This window comes from Salmo trutta, chromosome 12 (assembly GCF_901001165.1).
Source record: "Salmo trutta chromosome 12, fSalTru1.1, whole genome shotgun sequence".
In the NCBI taxonomy this organism is placed as follows: Eukaryota; Metazoa; Chordata; class Actinopteri; order Salmoniformes; family Salmonidae; genus Salmo; species Salmo trutta.
Genome location: NC_042968.1, coordinates 39,359,344 through 39,383,814, shown reverse-complemented (window position 1 = coordinate 39,383,814; position 24,471 = coordinate 39,359,344). Strand labels below are relative to the sequence as shown.

Sequence of the window (24,471 nt, the reverse complement as noted above, 5' to 3'; positions counted from 1 at the left end):
GCCCACATTTTAGGAATTTTAATGATCAACATTTCATGTCTGAGGTTGTGTGACTGGGGGATTGTGTCATGCATCTCTGATTCAGATTAGGCCCTAAAAATGTTTAACTTTTCTGTTTAACACTGTCGCAGATAAGCATTCTCTGTATAAAAAAAACTAAGAGTAAAGGATAGGTCAAACACTTGGTTCATGCATGAATTTTCTTAAAAATGACAGGAAAGATCTAGAAGGCTAGATTGACTGATACTACAGCTGACTGGCAGTCCATCAGACATTTGAGAAATGGATTCCTCTCTGGTAAGAAAAGCAAAGTCAAACTTCTTGAGCTGTATAGCTGAGAATGGTGGGAATGCAGCGAACTTCTGCAAAGTTCTATGTGCTACCAAGTTCGTATGCTAGCTCAAGCTGGCTAATGTCACACCTCACACTCTTCAGACTTTGTGGCAATGTTATTTAGTGGGATCCCATTAGCATGGCAGGCTCTTGTGCCTTCTTGCCACGGGCTCAAAACAAGAGAGAAAATCATACCTGCTTGCTCTAATTGTGTAATAGCTCGTCTGTTCTCCATTTTGTTTTGTCAACTTTTCGGCATGTTCTCTGTGAAGTAAGCTACATGAGTTTTGTAACTTTTCCACCTTGGTTTAGTGCTAGCACGCTAGCTGACCTATCAAGTTTGGATTGTTCTCGCTATATAAACTCAGCAAAAAAAGAAACGTCCTCTCACTGTCAACTGCGTTTATTTTCAGCAAACTTAACATGTAAATATTTGTATGAAAATAAGATTCAACAACTGAGACATAAACTGAACAAGTTCCACAGACATGTGACTAACAGAAATTGAATAATGTGTCCCTGAACAAAGGGGGGGTCAAAATCAAAAGTAACAGTCAATGCAGCTTGTGTCCACACCAGATACTAAGTACTGCAGTGCATCTCCTCCTCATGGACTGCACCAGATTTGCCAGTTCTTGCTGTGAGATGTTACCCCACTCTTCCACCAAGGCACCAGCAAGTTCCCAGACATTTCTGGGGGGGAAATGGCCGTAGCCCTCACCCTCCGATCCAACAGGTCCCAGACGTGCTCAATGGGATTGAGATCTGGGCTCTTCGCTGGCCATGGAAGAACACTGACATTCCTGTCTTGCAGGAAATGATACACAGAACGAGCAGTATGGCTGGTGGCATTGTCATGCTGGAGGGTCATGTCAGGATGAGCCTGCAGGAAGGGTACCACATGAGGGAGGAGGATGTCTTCTCTGTAAAGCACAGCATTGAGATTGCCTGCAATGACAACAAGCTCAGTCCGATGATGCTGCGACACACCGCCCCAGACCATGATGGACCTTCCACCTCGATCCCGCTCCAGAGTACAGGCCTCGGTGTAACGCTCATTCCGTCGACGATAAACGCGAATACAACCATCACCCCTGGTGAGACAAAACCGTGACTCATCAGTGTAGAGCACTTTTTGCCAGTCCTGTCTGGCAGGCGACAGTGGGTTTGTGCCCATGGGCAACGTTGTTGCCAGTGATGTCTGGTGAGGACCTGCCTTACTACAGGCCTACAAGCCCTCAGTCCAGCTTCTCTCAGCCTATTACGGACAGTCTGAGCACTGATGGAGGGATTGTGCGTTCCTGGTGTAACTTGGGCAGTTTTTGTTGCCAACCTGTACCTGTCCCGCAGGTGTGATGTTCGGATGTACCAATCCTGTGCAGGTGCACGTGATCTGCCACTGCGAGGATGATCATCTGTCCATCCTGTCTCCCTGTAGCGCTGTCTTAGGCGTCTCACAGTACAGACATTGCAATTTATTGCCCTGGCCACATCTGCAGTCCTCATGCCTCCTTGCAGCATGCCTAAGGCACGTTCACGCAGATGAGCAGGGACCCTGGGCATCTTTCTTTGTGTTTTTCAGAGTCAGTAGAAAGTATCCTAAGTTTTCATAACTGTGACCTTAATTGCCTACCGTCTGTAAGCTGTTAGTGTCTTAACGACCGTTCCACAGGTGCATGTTCATTAATTGTTCATGGTTCATTGAACAAGCATGGGAAACAGTGTTTAAACCCTTTACAATGAAGATCTGTAAGTTATTTGGATTTTTACAAATTATCTTTGAAAGACAGGGTCCTGAAAAAGGGACGTTTATTTTTTTGCTGAGTTTAGTTATTGGATTTCCCAGACTCTCCCTCGGCCCGGTGAAGCACCAGCCTCTCCCTCACTTTGGTAGCTAACTCAGCCTGCACTCTTAAAAAGTTACACCATCGGATGGGCCTCAGCCATCAATCTAAGTCTCTGTTCTCTCTTTGCTGTTGATCTGCGGTTATGTTTTAGTTGTGTTCTAGCTGGTATCCAGTAGTTGGGTTCTAGATTTACGAACCTAACAGCTAGTTGGCTAAATAGCTAACTTTAGCTGGCTGGCTAGCGTGCTAACTGCAGATAGCTAACATTCTTTGATAACTGGTTAGATGGCGTTATGCATTTCCAAAACGTTGGTTTATTTTAATGTAGCTAAGCTGGGTGATGACAGCAACTGGCTAAATCATCATGTAACTTTGCATTGGGACTTTTGATGTGTATACTAATACAAATCCACGTTACGTTTATGCTGCCTACCCTTGCAGGCAAGACTAAATATATGTTCTCTAATGCTCAAAAAAATGTTTCAGATGGACCACATTGGATGGTTCTTGCCAATCGGGTTTTCGCCTTTAAATATCTTGGCATTTCGATTGACAAATGTTAAAAACAAAAAAAAAAACATATGGATGAGCTAGTTAAAAAGCTAAGATTGTGGCTTCTTTTTAAAAATGCATCTTGCCTCTCCCTAAATAGCAGGAATCAGATTGTACAGTGAACTTTCCTGTCGAACCAGGTTAAATGGCTTTTAGCTTAAAAGCGCCTCATTGCTGGAACCAACTACAAAACACATTACAATTGAATGCTCTGGTAATAAAAAAAATATTGATTGGGGACCTTCTTACTTAGGAATGTAATCGTTTTTCTTAAATGTGTTGTATTTTACTTGTTTTATATATAGTGTTTGATTTGTCTTATGAAATTGTATATGCAGGATACCCTTGTGAAAAAGAGACCCTGGTCTCAATGGTGACTCCCTGCTTAAAAATAAAGGTAAGAGATATCTATCTATCTATCTATCTATATATAGATATCTATCTATCTATCTATATCTATATATCTATATCTATATATATATATATATATATCTTTGTTTTACTCTGAATAAGGTAAGTGGCTGGGGAGAGTGAACTTGATAAACTCAGTCCCTCTCCACTCCAGCAAGAAATCATACTCTGGAGTCGATTTGCTAAGTGCACATTGCCTATTAACTTACATTTCCTCGCGCTTCGTTTACGATGAAGTGATAACGCAGCGGTTTAGGCGAAAGACGACGGGCCTCATCCAAGCAGAAGAGCAATTCAGCAGTGCAGTGTGCACGGACCTCGCCGCCGACCAAGCGTTCACTATGAAACGAGCCCAGTGAAGCAGAGGAGCCTAGGATATCTGGAGCTGTCCAAAGTCAACGGCCGTGGCTGACGGCATGGACTCACAGTCCAACTTGTCAAATGTGTCAAGACTGTCATCCATATTCTCTGCAGCACAATGAGTCACTCACAGGCAATGAGATCTGAAAGGCCCCTAAATATAACAAGAGAGAGGAAACGGAATACTAGTATGCTCAGTTAAAATATAACAAGAGAGGAAACGGAACAGTAGTATGCACAGTTAAAATATAACAAGAGAGGAAACGGAACACTAGTATGCTCAGTTAAAATATAACAAGAGAGGAAACGGAACATTAGTATGCTCAGTTAAAATATAACAAGAGAGGAAACGGAACATTAGTATGCTCAGTTAAAATATAACAAGAGAGGAAACGGAACACTAGTATGCCCAGTTAAAATATAACAAGAAGGCAGAAATGGAGAGCTAGTATGCCCAGTTAAAATATAACAAGAAGGCAGAAATGGAGAGCTAGTATGCCCAGTTAAAATATAACAAGAAGGCGGAAATGGAGAGCTAGTATGCCCAGTTAAAATATAACAAGAAGGTGGAAATGGAGAGCTAGTATGCCCAGTTAAAATATAACAAGAAGGTGGAAATGGAGAGCTAGTATGCCCAGTTAAAATATAACAAGAAGGTGGAAATGGAGAGCTAGTATGCCCAGTTAAAATATAACAAGAAGGTGGAAATGGAGAGCTAGTATGCCCAGTTAAAATATAACAAGAAGGTGGAAATGGAGAGCTAGTATGCCCAGTTAAAATATAACAAGAAGGCGGAAATGGAGAGCTAGTATGCCCAGTTAAAATATAACAAGAAGGCGGAAATGGAGAGCTAGTATGCCCAGTTAAAATATAACAAGAAGGCGGAAATGGAGAGCTAGTATGCCCAGTTAAAATATAACAAGGTGGAAATGGAGAGCTAGTATGCCCAGTTAAAATATAACAAGAAGGTGGAAATGGAGAGCTAGTATGCCCAGTTAAAATATAAGTGGAAGGTGGAAATGGAGAGCTAGTATGCCCAGTTAAAATATAACAAGAAGGTGGAAATGGAGAGCTTGTATGCACAGTTAAAATATAACAAGGTGGAAATGGAGAGCTAGTATGCCCAGTTAAAGCATGTGGTAATTATTACATATTCACGTGACCGTTTGTTGGCATGGAAACACATGTATACGCGTCATGTCAAATGTGTCTGGTAAGGATGCAGTCTGAGGAACTACTGGATAAAACCTTTGCATTAACACCAACCAATCTACACTGTCCAGACCATGGTTACCATCAGATAATTCTCCAAGTCAGAATAACCTGTAGTGCCATATGGCCAGTCACAAAATAAGTGCCAATATTAAAGGCCCCTGTTTTAAAATGTACGGTATCTGCTGCCACCTGCTGTTAGTAATGATTATTACAGGAATTCCCTGTAAAGCTCTCCTCGGTGTGCTGCAAACAGTAGTGTGTTTGAGTCATTACATTATACGGCTAAAGTAAGTCATGCAACATTATAGATGAAAGATACATGTATAAAATGTATCTTCAAATATTAATGAACATTAAACGTGTTCTAGTTGTGTGATGGAATTTGAACATGTAGATAGGCTCCAATTATACACACATATCAGCTAGCCCACATGGAACATCTGATGGGCCAGGTTTACAAATACTTCTGAGGCTTAGTGAAATGACTCAGCATACAGACAAGTGGAATCAGGCAACAAGAAAATCTAAAAACTGTCTGCCTTTCATTGCGTATATTCTTCCCACAAGAAAGATGTTTCAAACCATTGACAGCCTAAAAGCAGCCCTATACAATAAATATGCCCAGGACCATTCGCATCATGCTGGTGGAATGTAACCTGACCAGGAGACTAGCAGAGAGTCTGCAGTGCACAAGACTTTAGCAGGGGCCCCACAAAATATACAGATTTGCTAGTGAGCGCTTCTGTTTGACATTTCTCATCAACTGTCAACAGACCAAAGAATGTCGAGCAAACAGCACCAGCCACATAAAAATGGCAGTTTCTTAGCACAGCACACTGTGTGCTTAGCAAAGTCTTAAAGCACTCCCATTTAAAAAAGGCTGGTGCCTGTGGCTGCCTGGCTGGGGCAAATATAAGGGGATGTGAACTATAAGGACACCAGTTATTCAGACAGGAGTCTGGCAGTGGTGCTGCTAAGATGGGGAAGGTTGGGTTAGGACATTAGGTAGAGTGTAGCACTGTTTCCCCTAACATTACTGCTGACTTAAAAAAGTAATACAATTCATTTGATAGATTGGTACTCATGTCGCCACACCAAATCTTGTTGGATGCCAACTGGTTTCAATTGATTATGTTTGGGGCCTGCAGCGCTACACCTACCTCCAAAGCAAGACCTGCCATTCACATGGTTATACAGTAATATAAAAAAGGTGGTTAAAGATGATAAGATTCTAATTTCTTGATTTATTTTTTTACAGTTTTTAAATAGTACATTCCTTCAAAAATACATGTATTTGCAGTCAGAGACTGACCGGCAGGCTTTAGTAAAGTATATAATTGGGGTCGTTGAACTAGCAGCTTTCTGCCATTGATTTTCTGCAGATTATGTGTCTGAATATAGGTCTATACAACAACAAAACAAGTACCTTGAAACAGAGAGAGAGAGAAAAAAAAGAAAGTTACATTTTGTCATCTAAATAATCTTTGGGTGTGAAAACACAGTGAAGGGAAGTGTCAGGTGAAGGTGGTAAACTATACAATGACACGCTATACAATGTGATAAGAGAACTACAAGTTATCTAAATCATCAAATACAAATCGAATTGAAAAATTTCCCTTTTAAGCTACGGTCATGATTAAATACAACTCAGGTCTTGATCATCACTTGTCTAGAAAAACAGTTCTATAAAAAGTTTGACTTTAAAAAAAAGATGCATAGTTTAAAGTGAAGGTAAGTTCACTAGTCCAATGCACAAGACACATCCAGCATAGACAAAGATGATCTGTCCAGTTCCTACTTTCTGCGTCTGAAAGAAGGGATGGAGAAAAGAAGTGGAATTTGTCAACAGCAGTTGATTAGTCAATACTATGAAAACATGCAATGTTGTCAGTCAAAATCCCTACTGGAATGTGATATAAATGCTCACTTCTGATAGCCAATCTGGAGACCAAGACCCGAGCTTGTGCTTGCCACTGGTGCCTGTTGGGAGAAAACATATTTTATACCCTGGCTCACACCAAATGTCTAGCTGATTTATATACCTTTATGAGCAGGTATCTTTACAAAACTCTAATGGCCGTTTTACTTCAGCCTAGGTGAATGAGTGATGGACAGCTTACCCTGTTCTCTCTGTCGTTCCAGTCCATCTTGTTCCCATCATGTTGTCCTGGCCCGTCTTCCGATGACCTCCTCTTACGACTTCATGGAACAGAAAATATTCACATCAGGTCTCTGAATGACTTACACTAAAAACATAGCCAACATTTATTTCAAGAAGATGAGACAGTGAGTTAATGTCCTCATCTCAACAGAAGATGATTTCTGATAGGGTTGCAAAAGGTTTCCAGAAACACCACTTGGAATATTCCTGGAAATAAGCATAAAATATGTAATCCTGCAAACAGGATTTCTGGAAACCTAGAAATGTTGGGAAAGTTATCCGAATTTTGCAACGCTAAACACAACGCACTATCTGGCAAAGTGTCTGCATAATAACTGATAGGTTGGCCAATGGGCATACCTTGAAGCAGTTGGGCATTCCTGTCTAAGCGTTTCGATGTCTGTGAACTGCACGGCTTGTCCTCCACCTCTCGTTCTGAACACGTCTCCCTGAAGATAGACAACTATCAGATTAAGAGATGTACCACGCAGAAAGACTCAAAGTGAGGGATACAAATGCATTCCTCTTCACAGGTAAATCAGGTGCAGTGCATTCGGAAAGTATTCAGACCTCACGACTTTTTCCACAGCCTTTTTTAACTAAATCTATACATAATACCCCATAACGACAAAGAAGTTTTTATTAAATTTTAAATAAGTATTCAGACCCTTTGCCACGAGACTCGAAATTGAGCTCAGGTGCATCCTGTTTCCATTGATCATCCTTGAGATGTTTCTACAACTTGATTGGGGTCCACCTGTTGTAAATTCAATTGATTGGACATGATTTGGAAAGGCACACACACACACACACACACACACACACACGTGAAGTTTGGAACCACTAAGATTCCAACTGAGCAATCGGGGGTGAAGAGCCTTTGTCAAGGAGGTGACCAAGAACCTGATGGTCACTGACAGAGCTCCAGAGTTCCTCTGAGGAGATGGGAGAACCTTCCAGAAGAACAACCATCTCTGCAGCACTCCACCAATCAGACCTTTATGGTAGAGTGGCCAGACGGAAGCCACTCCTCAGGAGAAGGCATAAGACAGCCCGCTTGGAGTTTGCCAAAAGGCACCTAAAGGACTCTCAGACCATGAGAAACAAGATTCTCTGCTCTTATGAAACCAAGATTGAACTCTTTGGCCTGAATTCCAAGCGTCAGGTCTGGAGGAAACCTGGCACCATCCCTACGGTGAAGCATGGTGGCGGCAGCATCATGCTGTGGGGATGTTTGTAGTGTCATACCCAAGAAGACGAGGGTGTAAATCGCTTCCAAAAAGGTACAAAGTACTGAGTAAAGGGTCTGAATACTTATGTAAATGTATCCATTATGGGGTATTGTGTCTAGATTGATGAGAGAAAAAAACTATATAATCTGTGTTTGAATAAGGTTGTAACGTAACAAAATGTGGAAAAAGTCAAGGGTTCTGAACACTTTCCATGGTTGTAGCAGTACAAATCTCTATTATTACTGCTACTACTACTACTCATTGCTCAGGTAGCAATATTCTATAGTAGTCGGAAAGATTCAAACCCAAAAAGGTGAAAAAGTCTAAAATATAAGACAGAAACAAGAAAGACACCAATTGAGGAATTTCTTCCCCCTCTTTCTTTTTTACCTTGATCAGTTTGGTCTGAATCTCCCCATCGGAGGCAAGCTCCTGATGCGTGAGAACATACTTGTGGCATTTAGACAGAGCTTTCTCGTTGGCCGCTGACACCTTGATTGCATTGGGTATGATTGGCTGCATGACCGTGTCTAAATCCAAATTAGAGAGTGGTTTGTGATCTACCCATCGCTCCCCACCCGCTGAGTGTGAGCGTCTGTGGTGCAGGCGAATCGGTGTCCCTGTGGTCTGGTGGGTCCCATTTAAAACAGTGAGGAAAAGACAAAAATCAGGGAATTATTGACAGTTGTGGTGTTAAGGGCCATTGGGTTAGTAGTAGCAGCGTCTACTGCGGACCGGCGGCAGGCATTAGTGTGGGTAGAGTGGGCTGGCAAAACACAGGCCTTACTGTGGGTAAAGTGGGCTGGCAAAACAAAGCCCATGGTTTATACACAGTATAGTTTGAGGTGTTATGGTTAACAGGTATAATTGGACAATCCTCTATGCTCTGGAGGTTCAAATGAATCGGATATGATGAAGATCATTTTCTAAAAACCCTTCCTGTAAGCTAGGCTAATGGAAGACCAATGACACGTATACTGTAAGTCAATATACAGTGGCAAGAAAAAGTAGGTGAACCCCTTGGAATTACCTGGATTTCTGCATTAATTGGTTGTCAAATTTGATCTGATCTTCATCTAAGTCACAACAATAGACAGTGTGCTTAAACTAATAACAAATTACTGTATTTTTCCTTGTCTATATTGAATACATCATTTAAACATTCAGTGTAGGTTGGAAAAAGTATGTGAACCCCTAGGCTAATGACTTCTCCAAAAGCTAATTGGAGGCAGCTAACCTGGAGTCCAATCAATGACATTGGTTAGAGCTGCCTTGCCATATAAAAAAAAAAGAAACTCACAAAACGTGAGTTTGCTATTCAGAAGAGGCATTGCCTGATGTGAACCATGCCTCGAACAAAAGAGAGCTCAGAAGACCTAAGATTAAGAATTGTTGACTTGCATAAAGCTGGAAAGGGTTACAAAAGTATCTAAAAGCCTTGATGTTCATCAGTCCACAGTAAAACAAATTGTCTATAAATGGAGAAAGTTCAGCAGTGTGAATACTCTCCTTAGGAGTGGCAGTCCTGCAAAGATGACTGCAAGAGCACAGCTCAGAATACTCAATGAGGTTAATAAGAATCCTAGAGTGTCAGCTAAAGACTAACAGAAATCTCTGGAACATGCTAACAGCCGACGAGTCTAGGATACGTAAAACACTAAAACAAGAATGGTGTTCATGGGAGGACACCATGGAAGAAGCCACTGCTATCCAAAAAGCATTGCTGAATGTCTGACGTTCGCAAAAGAGTACCTGGATGTTCCACAGCGCTACTGGCAAAATACTCTGTGGACAGATGAAACTAAAGTTGCTTGGAAGGAACACACAACACTACGTGTGTAGAAAAAAAAAAAATGCACAGCACACCAACATGAAACCCTCAACCCAACTGTAAAGTATGGTGGAGGGAGCATCATGGTTTGGGGCTGCTTTGCTGCCTCAGGGCCTGGACAGCTTGCTATCAGACGGAAAAATGAATTCCCAAGTTATCAAGACATTTTGCAGGAGAATGTTAGGCTGTCTGCCAATTGAAGCTCAACAGAAGTTGGGTGATGCAACAGGACAACAACCCAAAACACAGAAGTAAATCAACAGCAGAAGGACTTCAGAAGAAAATACGCCTTCTGGAGTGGCCCAGTCAGAGTCCTGACCTCAACCTGATTGAGATGCTGTGGCATGACCTCAAGAGAGCAGTTCATACCCAACATCCCAGGAATATTTCTGAACTGAAACAGTTTTGTAAAAGAGGAATGTTTCAAAATTCCTCCAGACCGTTGTGCAGGTCTGATCCGACTACAGAAAACGTTTGATTGAGGTTATTGCTGCCAAATGAGTGTCAACCTGTTATTAAATCCAAGGGATCACATACTTTTCCCACCCTGCACTGTGAATGTTTACAGTGTGATCAATGAAAAGTATAATTGTTTGTGTTATAAGTTTAAGCAGACTGTGTATATTGTTGTAACCGAGATGAAGATCAGATACATTCGTAAGACCAATTTAGGCAGAAATCCAGGTATTTCACACACTTTCTCTTGCCACTGTATATACACACATCAGCTGCCAACATTATGATTGAAACCAGGTTAGATATGAGTTTTACAGCAGCAATCTATAGCATTATGAATTGATGAATGGATTGTTTCATAAGAGTATTATTAGTACTTGGTAGTTTATTAGGATCCCCACTAGCGGTTGCTGAAGCAGCTACTCTTCCTGGGGTACACAAAAAGTCTGAGGAGATGTGAATATTGTATATGTGAAAGTGCTGAAAAATGTTACTTACTGTACGTAATACAGCCTACACTAGCGGACAATGTAACATAAAATGGGAGGATAATGGTGATGATAAATGTGATGAGGACACCCTGGTTATCAGTCCTGTGGTGGCCATTACAGACAACCAAACACATATCAAGCAGCTATTGATGCAATTCTGCAGGATGATTGTTTAAGGGTCTACAAGCATAGCAGAACTAGCTACGGTACATCTACACACATACGAACACACAGATTAAAGCCTACAGGACTACAAGCATAGCAGAACTAGCTACGGTACATCTACACACATATGAACACACAGATTAAAGCCTACAGGACTACAAGCATAGCAGATCAAACTACTGTGATACCAGCGTCACAATTTTTTGTTTCCATGGCAAAAATGAAAACACGAAACAGAGCAAACTCTTGGGCCCTTTAAAACCTGTTATATGGTAAATACTGTGTTTTAGCTTGGAACATGACTCTGGAAGACAACATAGTGATGTTTGTTTCAACAAAAGGGCTGTTTTCCACAAGTTAAATCCACTTTGTGTTTTGTTTTCTTGCCATGACACTAACGAGTATCGATACTGGTATCAGCCTGGTCCTAATAGCTAGCACATGTACAGTAGGTAAGTATACAAACCAAGCAGCTACAGTTCTATCCGGGTCTAGGGTGCAGTTCTATCCGGGTCTACAAGCATGGCAGATCCAGCTACTTAAAGTTCACCTCCTGATTTCCAAGACACAGATGAAGCCAAAAGCAGGACTATGCTAATCTTTGTCTGGGAAACCAGTCCCTTAGGGTGAAATTCTAACACACACTAACCCTTGAACTTGAATCTAGGTCTAGCCCATATGTGTGGCTGGGGCCCGGGGCCTCTGTCTCAGGGGCCCATCGCTGGCCTCTCCTGCGGCCCACACTGCTGCTTCCGTATGGGGTCGTTCTTCCGTACGATCCGGGTGTCCCGGGGGGGTCCCTACCTATGGGGAACCTCTGCTCCCACTCAGAGATGACGGAGGCTACTGAAAGACTACCAGCGGAGGAGGAGGGTGGAAGGGGGTGGCACTGAGCTGTGCTGACCTGGTGGTGGTAGCAGGAGGGAGTCTGGGAGTATTATATGAAGTCTGTAGCATGGCATCTACAACAGTGTATTCACAATGTTGTAGGTAACATTGTAACAAATAGAACCAACACGATGCCCTATTCGGGTACATGACAGACAATCATATCTATTCTACAGCATACAAGTTTCTATCTGAACACTGTAATGTCACAAATGTCCGCAGAGTGAAACAGAGACACTACATGCAGGGGGCCAGTAACGGTGAGACAGCAGAGTGAAACAGAGACACTACATGCAGGGGGCCAGTAACGGTCAGACAGCAGAGTGAAACAGAGACACTACATGCAGGTGGCCAGTAACGGTCAGACAGCAGAGTGAAACAGAGACACTACATGCAGGGGGCCAGTAACGGTGAGACAGCAGAGTGAAACAGAGACACTACATGCAGGGGGCCAGTAACGGTCAGACAGCAGAGTGAAACAGAGACACTACATGCAGGGGGCCAGTAACGGTCAGACAGCAGAGTGAAACAGAGACACTACATGCAGGGGGCCAGTAACGGTCAGACAGCAGAGTGAAACAGAGACACTACATGCAGGGGGCCAGTAACGGTCAGACAGCAGAGTGAAACAGAGACACTACATGCAGGGGGCCAGTAACGGCGAGACAGCAGAGTGAAACAGACACTACATGCAGGGGGCCAGTAACGGTCAGACAGCAGAGTGAAACAGAGACACTACATGCAGGTGGCCAGTAACGGTCAGACAGCAGAGTGAAACAGAGACACTACATACAGGGGGCCAGTAACGGTCAGACAGCAGAGTGAAACAGAGACACTACATGCAGGGGGCCAGTAACGGTCAGACAGCAGAGTGAAACAGAGACACTACATGCAGGGGGCCAGTAACAGTCAGACAGCAGAGTGAAACAGAGACACTACATGCAGGGGGCCAGTAACAGTCAGACAGCAGAGTGAAACAGAGACACTACATGCAGGGGGCCAGTAACAGTCAGACAGCAGAGTGAAACAGAGACACTACATGCAGGGGGCCAGTAACGGTGAGACAGCAGAGTGAAACAGAGACACTACATGCAGGGGGCCAGTAACGGTGAGACAGCAGAGTGAAACAGAGACACTACATGCAGGGGGCCAGTAACGGTGAGACAGCAGAGTGAAACAGAGACACTACATGCAGGGGGCCAGTAACGGTGAGACAGCAGAGTGAAACAGAGACACTACATGCAGGGGGCCAGTAACAGTCAGACAGCAGAGTGAAACAGAGACACTACATGCAGGGGGCCAGTAACGGTCAGACAGCAGAGTGAAACAGAGACACTACATGCAGGGGGCCAGTAACGGTGAGACAGCAGAGTAATAGTACATGTGGTCTAATGACACAGCACCTGCTTAGTAGACAGACTCATACACCTTTAACCCACCATGCAACACAACGGTCCATCAACATTAGACTAGTTCCACAGTCAATATCTATTACAATAACGTCAAATCACAATCATTTATAGATGGAGCGATAGATGGATCAAGAAAGAGAGCGAGGGAGAGATGGAGAAAGAGAGGCAGTGACAGGGTGTAACAACTCACGGGCAGTGGCGAGCGAGATCTCTTCTCAGGGGCGCGAGGCTGGTCCTTCTCCCGGGAGGCCCTCTGGGGCTTGTCTGGGGGTGGTGGGGGACGCTGCTGCTCTGAGGTGGCGCTGCTGTTGCTCTCTGATACGATGGCCTTCAGCTGCTTCAGCTTCTCATCCTTCACCCACAGCTTGTTCTGCATCTCCAGCTGCTTGGCGTTCACACGACGCTCCTGAGGTAGCAAGAGGAAGACCAATGTTAACTACACAACTTCAACAAAATGTAAGTAGCACTGAACTACAATAACCACCACACCTACCGTCAACTATGTTTATGACCCACAGTCTGGGGTTAGTTAGCAGCTGAGTGACCCCCCCCTCACAGTCTGGGGTTAGTTAGCAGCTGAGTGACCCCCCCTCACAATGGGGGAGGGCGGGCTGAGGGGAGGGAGGGTGGGCTGAGGGGAGGGAGGGAGGGCGGGCTGAGGGGAGGGAGGGTGGGCTGAGGGGAGGGAGGGAGGGCGGGCTGAGGGGAGGAGGGTAACACTTCACTTACACACTCCTTCTCCCACTGGTGTTTGGTGTCAGACACCATGCCCTGCATGCGTGCCTCCATGCGCTTCCTCTCCGACAGCTCCCGCTGCAGCCTCTGCTCACGGCTCTCCAGCTCCTGCTGCAGCGACCGCTTGTCCCCCTCATAGATATTGGTGGTCTTCTGAAGAATGTCAATCTGAGGGGGGGGGGGCATAAAAGGCATGTAAAAAGTTCAGGGGTGTACGAATGCATGGGTTTCAGTGATATAAAAATGCAGCTGAGGACAGGAGATGGAGAACGAGGCAAAGGGAGGGGAGAACAAGGCGGGGGAGGGGGAGAGAGATGGAGGACTTAGACTTCACCTTGTATTCCAGCATTTTGGATTTCTTCTCCAGCCGATCCATCTCATTCTTCTGGTTGAACATGATCTTGTCCTTCTCCCCTAGTTTACCCCGCTGTTCATGGATGAAGTTCTCCTTGGCCATCAGGTGGCCATCAAACTCCTGGAGCATCGATTTCAGCGTGTTGGCTGTTGGAAAGGGGGAAAAGGAATGGAAATGAATCCATTGGTACAAATTTAACTTTACTCTTGTCCACTAAAGGTAGACAATATGTTTATACTAACTAAACATTTACGTATAGCAAAACATGCCCTAAGAAAAGCCAGATAATCAAAAGACAATGATGAATTTAAATAGAGGAAGTCTGACATTTCAAAAGCTAGACTAAATGTACAGCTCTAAAGCCTGTAGTATTTTATTAGGATCCCCTTAAGATGTTGCTAAAGCAGCAGCTACTCTTCCTGGAGTCAACACAGAACATGACATAAGACAGAACATTAACAGACAACAACAGAACTACAGTACATACATTTAAAATAAATAAAATGGGTCCTGTACTGACAAAATACCCTTCATTAGGTCTATAGTGGCCTGGTCCGTACCAGTTCTGGTGTACTGCTCAGTGATCATCTGGCGGATGCGGTGCCTTCTCTCCAGCACCTCTATGAGGCGGGGCAGGATCTGCTCATCGGTGGGATCCACCAACTCACAGGCAGGCAGGGCCGGCAGGCTGTCCAGGAGCTGGTTCAGCACCGAGCCATCCTCTGAAAGATCAGTGGAGAACAGATTAACTTGACTTAACATTAGTGCTGCCTGAGGTGGTGGTCACATTGGACGGTTCTAACATCACCCATGTACAATCAGATGATTTAAAATGAGATGTGAAAGCCCTCCTGCTTTGTAGCTAACTATAAAAAAATAAACTCTCATTATGTGTGTACATACCAGCGTTGTTTGGTCCCCCAGGGCGCTCCTCCTGGCGTCGTGACAACTCATCTCTGAAGGCCTGGTTCCGGTGTCTCCGCCCCGCCGCCAGGCTGCAAATGGGCCTGTCCACCGGCCGCGCCACCTCAACCTCCTGGGTCAACTCCGCAAAGCGCATGACCAACTGAAGGAACACACACACACGGTTACATCTTGTTGATGTTTCTTAGGGCTGTTATTGGGATCTAACTCAGATCAGTTACCATGGTTTCTTAGGGCTGTTATTGGGATCTAACTCAGATCAGTTACCATGGTTTCTTAGGGCTGTTATTGGGATCTAACTCAGATCAGTTACCATGGTTTCTTAGGGCTGTTATTGGGATCTAACTCAGATCCTTTACCATGGTTTCTTCATAGTCGTCGGCTTTAGGGTTGACACACACAACCATGCGGACTTTCCCTTCACCGTCAAAATAGTTCTTGAACAGATGAGTGACTTTAGAGTCTCTGTAAGGAACCATCTGAAACAAAAACACACAGTATCATTGTGTTACTTTATGACATAATATCAGAGCTTGACTCATCTGGTCTACAGTTTTATCAAGTACACAGAGATTCATTCAAAGTGACCAACCCGGTTTGTTCCACACATCTGGTTCTCTCTGAGGACTTCTATACAGGTGCGTAACGTCATCAGGGACTGGTTGATGTTGCCTGGGGAAAGAGTGGAGATGCCAGGTAAAGATGGGTGCATGTTGTGAAGCTGTCAGTAGGTCAGTACTAGTCTGGGTACCAGTCTGTTTAGCCATGATTCCACTCCTGTCATGCTTAACATGTGGTATATGACATCGAGCACAAGGAGTGAAATGTTAGCTAAACAGACTGGTCCCCAGGCTAGGTCAGTGGTGCTGTTAGACAAACAGAATGTTAGCTAAACAGACTGGTCCCCAGGCTAGGTCAGTGGTCCTGTTAGACAAACAGAATGTTAGCTAAACAGACTGGTCCCCAGGCTAGGTCAGTGGTGCTGTTAGACAAATAGAATGTTAGCTAAACAGACTGGTCCCCAGGCTAGGTCAGTGGTGCTGTTAGACAAATAGAATGTTAGCTAAACAGACTGGTCCCCAGGCTAGGTCAGTGGTGCTGTTAGACAAACAGAATGTTAGCTAAACAGACTGGTCCCCAGGCTAGGTCAGTGGTGCTGTTAGACAAATAGAATGTTAGCTAAACAGACTGGTCCCCAGGCTAGGTCAGTGGTGCTGTTAGACAAATAGAATGTTAGCTAAAAAGACTGGTCCCCAGGCTAGGTCAGTGGTGCTGTTAGACAAACAGAATGTTAGCTAAACAGACTGGTCCCCAGGCTAGGTCAGTGGTGCTGTTAGACAAACAGAATGTTAGCTAAACAGACTGGTCCCCAGGCTAGGTCAGTGGTACTGTTAGACAAACAGAATGTTAGCTAAACAGACTGGTCCCCAGGCTAGGTCAGTGGTGCTGTTAGACAAACAGAAAAGTAAAATATTTTCTATGGGTCCCAGGTTGTCAGCTCACCTGCTTCCCGGAGGCGGCTGCCCTCTGCTTTAGTCCTGCTGGTGCGTTCACTCCCTGCCAGGTCCACCAGACACAGCTGGCTAACAGTCACCTGGTTCTTGTCCTGTAACACAGCCAGGCTAGGCTATCAGAGACTAGGCTATCAGAGCTAGCACTGGTTGAAGTCCACGTGGTCCAGTGATAGCTGTTAGCATGCCTGCTCTGTATTGGGTCTTCTAGTGAAACATACATGAGCTAACACAGCTTCTACTAGTGAAGGAGCAGCAGATATGCATTGTGCTAGTTCACATAGTAATTAAAGGATGTTTGAGTTTGTTATCTTAAGATTAGGTCAAGGCAGGGATAGAGAGTATGCCAGCCCACCGGGCCCAGGCTAGTACGGGTCACACTGGGCTGGTAGAACATTTTCCCAACTAGCCTCCTGGCTAGTGACATTTTGTATTTTCAGATATCGCATGGCACATATATTAGACCCTGGCTACTAAAAAAGGGTGGTGTACTAGCCTGGCTGGCCAGTGCCCAAAATCCTTGTTCCATCCCTGGGACAAGGTAGTGGATTTTGGCTTCACTTCTATATGAAGAACTGTATCGACAAGATATAAAGATGCAAAGTTCAAAGTCACCTGTAGAATGTGGTCTCCATCTGCATCGAGCGGAGCTTGTGCAAGTTTGACAATAAACACACTGTGAGAGCGACTGGACTCGCGATTCAGCTGAGTATCGGCAATCCTCCTTTTCTTTTGACCTGGACAAAAGCAAATACTGTAGACTAATACAATCAGAGGGAAAAAAGATTTTTCCTTCAAAAGAATGACTAAAATCCCACTCACCCCGCCAAAACACTTGGAAGGCTTCCTCTGTGGACTTCACCTCGACCTCTGTGCATCCTGACACATACATGTTGTGGTTCTGGTCCTCACGTAAAATCTTTGATTGAGGCGGTCTGCAACCGTGGAGAGCAACAATACGGTTAACCACCACACAGCCTACAACAAATAAACTAGACTAACCACTAGCAAAAAGTCAACATGAATATGTTAAAACAACAGTTATGACTGTTCAAAACAGTCAACGGGTAAAAGACATGCATTATGTCAAGCTTCCCAGCCGCAGCACAGATCAGTTTCACCACAGCCATTCAAGGATGTGTTTACACCAATCTCATGATAATCAGCAGAGGTTAAAAGCACTGCCTCTACAAAGGCAACCAGAGACAGAGGAATAAAAGCAAATAGTTACTCCAAAAGGTAATACTACATGTTTAAATGTATATACACTATATAATAACACTACATACCACTCATATTATATGCAGGGTTCTAGATTGGGAGGGGATGTAGTGGACGGATGATGGTACCATATGTATTATATGCAGGGTTCTAGATTGGAAGGGGATGTAGTGGAGGGATGATGGCTAGATAATTCTGCCATGTTTTATACTTTTAAACTGTATACACTTATCCTGGGACCAGATATATGAAACTGCTTCTATGAAACAGCTAGTTGATCAGTGTGGTCCCAGGCTAGTTATAAACTAACCACGTACATCAACTCAGGGATCCGCAGAGGTGTGTCTCCACCGGGTCGCCTAACAAAGACAAAACATTTCACATCTCTAACCTACAATACATCTTACATTGACTGGTGCATTCTTCACACTAAAATTAACTGTAGAAGATACAAATGACAGGAAAGACATGCGGTAGGACCAGTCTTGCAGAATGATTTACTGGTCTCCCTTAACATATCTTTCTAATTAAATTACACAAAAATACATAACTACTGGTAGCACAACAAAGCCTGGACTTACTTGTGTCGTATGGGGTCTATTGGAGCTTCTTCCAGCAGATCGTAGATGTAGTTATTGTATATTTCTATGTAGGACACAAACACACTGTAACAGCTGTCCTCGTCAACTCCCTCACATTTGCAAGCCTCCTCTGGACTGATCATGTCTGCGAACTCTGGGTCAGGTTTTTGCCTGAAGGACAGAACCAACACAAAACCTCAGTCTCAAACCAGCTTCAACAATCAAGAAAGTGAAATGGTCTTTTTTTTTTGCCATTTCCAATATCATTTCAACAGGTTGTCTTTATGTCATCCAAATAGTCTCTGAAACACTCAAATCAATGCATGAAAGATGTCAATAACCTAGCATCTATTTACATCTGAGGATGATCACAAATATGTGCACGAAACATGTTTGGCTTCTAAAACCCAGGCATACTTTGAGGACGGTGTTTTGGGCACTGTGGACTGTTGATTTGATTCTCTCTTCTGTCTCTCCAGGAGAGCGTCCACCTGACCTTGGATCTCCATGCCATTCTTGTCGTCGGTCCTAAACACCTACAAGATTGAACATTTGAAAGCTAGACGTATAGGGTTTAGCACTAAATGTAACATTTGGAGAACCTGAAATTCAAATAGTAAAATAATATTGGCTTTTTTGCACATATTAGCTGTTGAATAAAATGGCCAACTCAAAGTTAAGTCTCTCACAAGCACTTGATTGGCTAGTGTACCAACACATCCAGTTCAATGTATAAATCTCTGATGAAAAGACAAGGACAAAAGCATACAATGATGCCCTGTAGGAACAGAGTTTACACCCAGAGATATGACGTAAAATAAGTCTTACAAATCTCTTGGCCTGTAATGGACCGATGCTGTTGAATAGCATGTCCAGAGAGCGGGGGAGGAGACCACCTTCTCCAGGAGAGCCTGTCATGGTAAACGTCTTTCCACTGCCTGTGACGCCATAAGTGAAAAGCAATCCTATGGACAGCAAAGAAAAACAAAAATCGCCGCTCAACACCCTGTCGAAACCGAATATTGTAAAAACGTATGCGTTATTAAAAATAAACGAGCAGTTTCGGTCACTTACCATTCTTGCAGTGAATGAGGTCATCCACAAGTGGTTTGGCAACATCCTCAAACAACTCTATTTGGGAGGTTTGGATCCCAAACACTTTTTTGAAGGAGTACTGAGTCTGTGAAAGAACACGTTCATTATGAGATGACATCATAGAGAGAGACGGTCTGTGAAAGAACACGTTCATTATGAGATGACATCATAGAGAGAGACGGTCTGTGAAAGAACACGTTCATTATGAGATGACATCAGAGAGACGGTCTGTGAAAGAACACGTTCATTATGAGATGACATCATAGAGAGACGGTCTGTGAAAGAACACGTTCATTATGAGATGACATCAGAGAGAGACGGTCTGTGAAAGAACACGTTCATTATGAGATGACATCAGAGAGAGACGGTCTGTGAAAGAACACGTTCATTATGAGATGACATCAGAGAGAGACGGTCTGTGAAAGAACACGTTCATTATGAGATGACATCAGAGAGAGACGGTCTGTGAAAGAACACGTTCATTATGAGATGACATCAGAGAGAGACGGTCTGTGAAAGAACACGTTCATTATGAGATGACACAGGAAGATGCATCATGGAGCGAGAGAGAGACATGTAATGTAGTTAGCTGTGTTACACCTGTACCTCTTTGTATTCCCCATTGCGGTTGGCTTTGATGCCATCAGGAGCATGCAGCTGAATGGTGGTGCTGCTGATCATTTCAATACAACACTCCTCATCTGTAGCTCCTAAAGGGCGGATACGGCAGTACACCTGCACACAGCAAATCACCATACTGTAAGGCGTGTTATTCACTAGCTACTTACAGATTATTTTGTCATTATCAACTTGCTTTTAGTAACTATTAATTGAGGTGACAGCTGACAGTGACCAACTTACACCAACTGGGTCTTTTTGTGTGTGGGATGTTTTCTTCAGGGCTGGCCTCCGTGGAGTTTTGCCCTTTCTGTGAAATGAATGAGGGGCATTTAGAGGTTGAGTAGCTACAGTACATTTACACAGTAATGGACTTGGAGAAAGTGGCTGAAAAAAAATAAAACACTGCAGCAAGACATTGCTAGCATAACTAACACATAGTTAGCTACAAATACAGAAGACAGCAGATCCGACCCGCTTGCTTACAGCTGCACTTGGGTCAGACAGGCTTCCTGTGTAGATTAAGACTTCAGTTAGTGCTAAACACAGCTGCTAGAATCTTGACTAGAACCAGAAAACGTGATCATATTACTCCAGTGCTAGCCTCTCTAGACTGGCTACCTGTCAAGGCAAGGGCTGATTTAAAGGTTTTACTGCTAACCTACAAAGCATTACATGGGCTTGCTCCTACCTACCTTTCCGATTTGGTCCTGCCATACACACCTACGCGTACGCTACGGTCACAAGACGCAGGCCTCCTTACTGTCCCTAGAATATCAAAACAAACAGCTGGAGGCAGGGCTTCCTCCTATAGAGCTCCATTTTGATGGAATGGTCTGCCTATCCATGTGAGAGACGCAGACTCGGTCTCAACCTTTATTAAGTCGTTATTGAAGACTCATCTCTTCAGTAGGTCCTATGATTGAGTGTAGTCTAGCCCAGGAGTGAAGGTGAACAGAAAAGCACTGGTGCAACAAACGCTGTCTCTGTCTGGCCGGTTCCCCTCTCTCCACTGGGATTCTCTGCCTCAAACCCTAGTGGTGTGGGGGCTGTGCTTTGGCAAAGTGGGTGGGGTTATATCCTGCCTGTTTGGCCCAGCCCGGGGGTATCGTCGGACGGGGCCACAGTGTCTCCCGACCCCTCCGGTCTCAGCCTCCCGTATTTATCCTGCAATAGTTTATGTGTCGGGGGGCTAGGGTCAGTCTATTATATCTGGAGTATTTCTCCTGTCTGAATTTAAGTGTGCTCTCTCTAATCCTCTCTCGGAGGACCTGAGCCCTAGGACCATGCCTCAGGACTACCTGGCCTGATGACTCCTTGCTGTCAGAGGCCTGGCCGGGTGGTGCCAGAATAACAACCTATCCCTCAACGTAACCAAGACTAAGGAGATGATTGTGGACTACAGGAAAAGGAGGACCGAGCACACCCCCATTTCTCATCGATGGGGCTGTAGTGGAGCAGGTTGAGAGCTTCAAGTTCCTTGGCATCCACATCAACAAACTAGAATGGTCCAAACACACAAAGACAGTCGTGAAGAGGGCACGACAAAGCCTATTCCCTCTTAGGAAACTAAAAAGATTTGGCATGGGTCCTGAGATCCTCAAAAGGTTCTACAGGTGCAACATCGAGAGCATCCTGAGTGGTTGCATCACCTCCTGGTACGGCACTTGCTCGGCCTCTGACCGCAAGGCACTACAGAGGGTAGTGCGTACGGCCCAGTACATCACTGGGGCTAAGCTGCCTGCCATCCAGGACCTCTACACCAGGCGGTGTCTGAGGAAGGCCCTAAAAATTGTCAAAGACCCCAGCCACCCCAGTCAATGACTGTTCTCTCTACTACCGCATGGCAAGCGGTACCGGAGTGCCAAGTCTAGGACAAAAAGGCTTCAACAGTTTTTACCCCCCAAGCCATAAGACTCCTGAAAAGGTAATCAAATGGCTACCCGGACTATTTGCATTGTGTGCCCCCAACCCCTCTTTTTTACGCTGCTGCTACTCTCTGTTTATCATATATGCATAGTCACTTTAACTATACATTCATGTACATATTACCTCAATCGGGCCGACCAATCAGTGCTCCCGCACATTGGCTAACCGGGCTATCTGCATTGTGTCCGCCATCCACCAGCCCCTCTTTACTGCTACTCTCTGTTCATCATATATGCATAGTCACTTTAACCATATCTACATAATAATGTACATACTACCTCAATCAGCCTGACTAACCGGTGTCTGTATGTAGCCTGTCTTTTTTTGTTTTATTTCTTTACTTACCTATTGTTCACCTAATACCTTTTTTGCACTATTGGTTAGAGCCTTTAAGTAAGCATTTCACTGTAAGGTCTACACCTGTTGTATTCGGTGCATGTGACAAATAAACTTTGATTTGATTTGTCCCCAGTCCACCTGGTCATGCTGCTGCTCCAGTTTCAACTGTTCTGCCTGCGGCTATGGAACCCTGACCTGTTCACCAGACGCGCTACCTGTCCCAGACCTGCTGATATCAACTCTCTAGAGACAGCAGGAGCAGTAGAGATTATTTTTTTTCACCTTTATTTAACCAGGTAGGCCGGTTGAGAACAACTGCGACCAAAGCAGTGTGACAAAAAACAGACTTACACATGGAACAAACAAATGTACAGTCAATAACACAATAGAAAAAGTCTATATACAGTGTGTGCAAATGAGATAAGATTAGGGAGGTAAGGCAATAAATAGGCCATAGTGACAAAGTAATTACAATTTAGCAATTAAACACTGGAGTGATAGATGTGCAGATACTCTGAATGATTGGCTATGAAAAGCCAACTGACATTTACTCCTGAGGTGCTGACCTGTTGCACCCTCTACAGCCACTGTGATTATTATTATTTGACCCTGATGGTCATCTATGAACATCTTGGCCATGTTCTGTTAAAATATACACCCGGCACAGCCAGAAGAGGACTGGCCACCCCTCATAGCCCGGTTCCTCTCTAGGTTCCGGTCTTTCTAGGGAGTTTTTCCTAGCCACCATGCTTCTACACCTGCATTGCTTGCTGTTTGGGGTTTTAGGCTGGGTTTCTGTACAGCACATTGTGACATCAGCTGATGTAAGAAGGGCTTTATAAATACATTTGATTGACCATGGAGCCAGCGCCATATGTTTCTCGGAAAACTGTCCATTTCGTCCTCATGTTAGGTAGCAGAAGTCATAGCAGTCATTTTGGACTGGCAGTGTCAGCCAATCAACTCCTTTTCTTGTTCAACTTGACATGCCATTCCATAATGGCCGATGTGGCTACTACTAGCTAGCATTAGGACAGATGGCAGTTTACTTATAAACTAACAGTTGTTCAATCTTATTGGTGTAACTATTGGGATAATGGGACAATTCGGAGTACAAGGTATTTCTTCATTCCTGCATTGAGGTACCTTTCCGATATATCTTGCAGTGGTTCCTTCTGCCTTAAGCTACACAGTTAGCCTGTCAGACCCTGGTGCAGCTGTAAGCAAGCGGGTCGGATCTGCTGGCTACAAAATCAGCCCACCCTTCAGAAAAGTGTACATGTTCAAGTCAACAGCGCAAACTGGCGTCTCAATTTATTGTGTTGGCTAACGTCTATGCATTATGTTGGAGTAACTTGCTAAGCTGGCAAACATTACATTCGACATGATACTTAGCTAGCTAGCCACAGTTCGCGTGATATCTATCAATCAAGGTTATCTGCCGGTCTAGCTAGTTTAGTTAGCTAGAATGCTAGCTACCTTGTTCGCTATCGTTATTAAACTGCTTACGAATATAACCACCATTTTTAACTAATGAAAACTTTACATAATAGTACAGTATTGTACTTACGCAGGTCTTTGCATTTTTTATGTTGCCTTTGTTTATCTTTCCCCTTAAGTTCGGTGAGCTTCTTCAGTTTTTGAAAATTCCCTCTCGTGTGACGTCACGTAGGTGTTGGTGGTTTTGAGCCAGTAAAAACGCAGACAGCTTCATCCGTATGTGAAGGAAGCCCCGCCCCCACATTTGTGTTGCCCCAAATAACCTTCTTATCTACATCTGCATAATCATTTGTTGGGAATAAAACTAAC

The 24,471-nt window shown here is 44.1% G+C and overlaps 1 protein-coding gene across 5 annotated transcripts; it reads right to left on the bottom strand.

Annotated features, from left to right (window-relative positions):
* Positions 1-5,942: 5,942 nt before the first annotated feature.
* LOC115203529 (kinesin-like protein KIF23) lies at positions 5,943-24,452 on the bottom strand. Of its 5 annotated transcripts, XM_029768295.1 has the most exons (24): positions 24,233-24,452; positions 20,638-20,704; positions 20,383-20,511; positions 19,756-19,861; positions 19,510-19,646; positions 19,099-19,217; positions 18,682-18,852; positions 18,418-18,459; positions 17,702-17,814; positions 17,495-17,616; positions 16,872-16,974; positions 15,961-16,040; positions 15,728-15,847; positions 15,348-15,510; positions 15,005-15,166; positions 14,424-14,590; positions 14,084-14,257; positions 13,545-13,760; positions 11,704-11,958; positions 8,502-8,738; positions 7,240-7,328; positions 6,839-6,917; positions 6,646-6,698; positions 5,943-6,525 (listed from the first exon to the last, which is right to left on the bottom strand). In XM_029768295.1, the coding sequence occupies exons 1-24, from the start codon at positions 24,244-24,246 to the stop codon at positions 6,513-6,515; spliced, it is 2,931 nt and encodes a 976-aa protein (XP_029624155.1). In that variant the 5' UTR covers positions 24,247-24,452; the 3' UTR covers positions 5,943-6,512. The 5 variants fall into 5 exon arrangements, with proteins under 5 accessions (XP_029624155.1, XP_029624156.1, XP_029624157.1 ...); XM_029768296.1 differs by lacking the exon at positions 18,418-18,459 and having other exon boundaries at positions 24,233-24,451; XM_029768297.1 differs by lacking the exon at positions 11,704-11,958 and having other exon boundaries at positions 24,233-24,450.
* Positions 24,453-24,471: the final 19 nt, after the last annotated feature.

What these genes read in the sequence shown, in the direction of transcription:
- LOC115203529 (XM_029768295.1), bottom strand. An exon ending in TGAGCAGTACACCAGAACTG is followed by an intron (nt 14,591 to 15,004) that starts GTACGGACCAGG and finishes CCTTTCCAACAG; the next exon opens with CCAACACGCTGAAATCGATG. An exon ending in ACCAGTGGGAGAAGGAGTGT is followed by an intron (nt 13,761 to 14,083) that starts GTAAGTGAAGTG and finishes TTGCTACCTCAG; the next exon opens with GAGCGTCGTGTGAACGCCAA.